At 46.2% G+C, this 1202-nt stretch overlaps 1 protein-coding gene across 1 annotated transcript in view; it reads left to right on the top strand.

Annotated features, from left to right (window-relative positions):
- CHP2 (calcineurin like EF-hand protein 2) overlaps positions 1–885 on the top strand; it is a 16894-nt gene extending 16009 nt beyond the window's left edge. Inside the window, exons 6-7 of the mRNA XM_013005463.2 lie at positions 423–545; positions 731–885. Coding sequence (XP_012860917.1) covers positions 423–545; positions 731–784 — 177 coding nt within the window. The 3' untranslated portion in view covers positions 785–885. The remainder of the gene's footprint in view (positions 1–422; positions 546–730) is intronic.
- Positions 886–1202: the final 317 nt, after the last annotated feature.

The following is a 1202-nucleotide window of genomic DNA, read 5'->3' as shown; positions in this document are numbered from 1 at the left end:
TCATGAGGGAGGGGAAAAATGAGGAGCTGATACCAAGGGCTCAAGTAGAAAGAAAATGTTTTGAGAATGATGACGGCAACAAATGCACAAATGTGCTGACACAATGGATGTATGTATGGATTGTGATAAGAATTGTACTAGCCCCCAATAAAATGATTTAAAAACAAGAGTTATGATCTCAGAAACTCACAGGGGCAATTCTACCCTGCCCCATTAGGGTCGCTATGAGTCATCATCGACTCCATAGCTGTGAGTTTTTTTATGGTGGGAAATGATTGAGATAGGGTGACTGGAAGAAAGGTGGATTATAAAGTTGATAGTAACTTTTTGGATGCAGTGGGCAAAGTTTTGGGGATGGTAGAAATGAACAGCCTTTGCGCCATGCCACCTCTTTATGGCTGCTTCTCCCCCCCACTTCCCAGGTTCTCCGGTTGATGGTTGGGGTACAAGTGACAGAAGAGCAGTTGGAGAGCATCACTGACCGCACGGTTCAGGAGGCTGATGAAGATGGGGACGGGGCGGTGTCCTTCTTGGAGTTTGTCAAGGTCAGAATACCCTTAGGGCCTGGGCACCTGGACGTGGGAAACAAAGTACAAAAGGAGGAGGGAAGAAAGATAGGAGTTCCCAGGGAATGGTGGGACTGTTGGGTGTGGGTAGAACTCTGGAGAAGGAGGTTGGAAGCCTAGGGAACTGGGCTTCAAACCTCTTGACAGCATTCCTCTCTCTCCAGTCCTTAGAGAAGATGAACATTGAGCAAAAGATGAGCATCCGAATCCTGAAGTGACTTTACTGTGCCTTTGGTGAGCTCATGCTGCCTAGCAATGGCTTGGGAGTTATTCTCAGTCCCTACTGAGGCGGGACCCCAATAAACTGTATTTGTATGTCTGGACTGACCTTCATTTAGGGCCCAGGGAAGGAAGCTGGAAGGGTGTGTACTAAAGTCTAGCCCATTTGATCTCAGATCTGTGAATCAGCTAGCGATTTGGTTGTAAGTAACTGAAACCTCAACTCGTGGTGACTTAAATAAAAAAGGGGATTTTATGGGCTCGTGTAAACAAAAAAGCCTGGAAATCTGTCTTTAGGTATAGTTGGATGACAGGGTCCAAAGAATATAATCAGAAACCAGTTATTCTCTCTCTCTATTTGGGGTGTGTGTGTGTGTGTGTGTGTGTGTGTGTGTGTGTTGGCTCATTCTCAGGAGG

This window comes from Echinops telfairi, unplaced genomic scaffold (genome assembly GCF_000313985.2).
Source record: "Echinops telfairi isolate 266 unplaced genomic scaffold, ASM31398v2 ScPeMD7_5;HRSCAF=22, whole genome shotgun sequence".
Lineage (NCBI taxonomy): Eukaryota > Metazoa > Chordata > Mammalia > Afrosoricida > Tenrecidae > Echinops > Echinops telfairi.
This window is presented reverse-complemented; position numbering and strand designations above follow the sequence as displayed.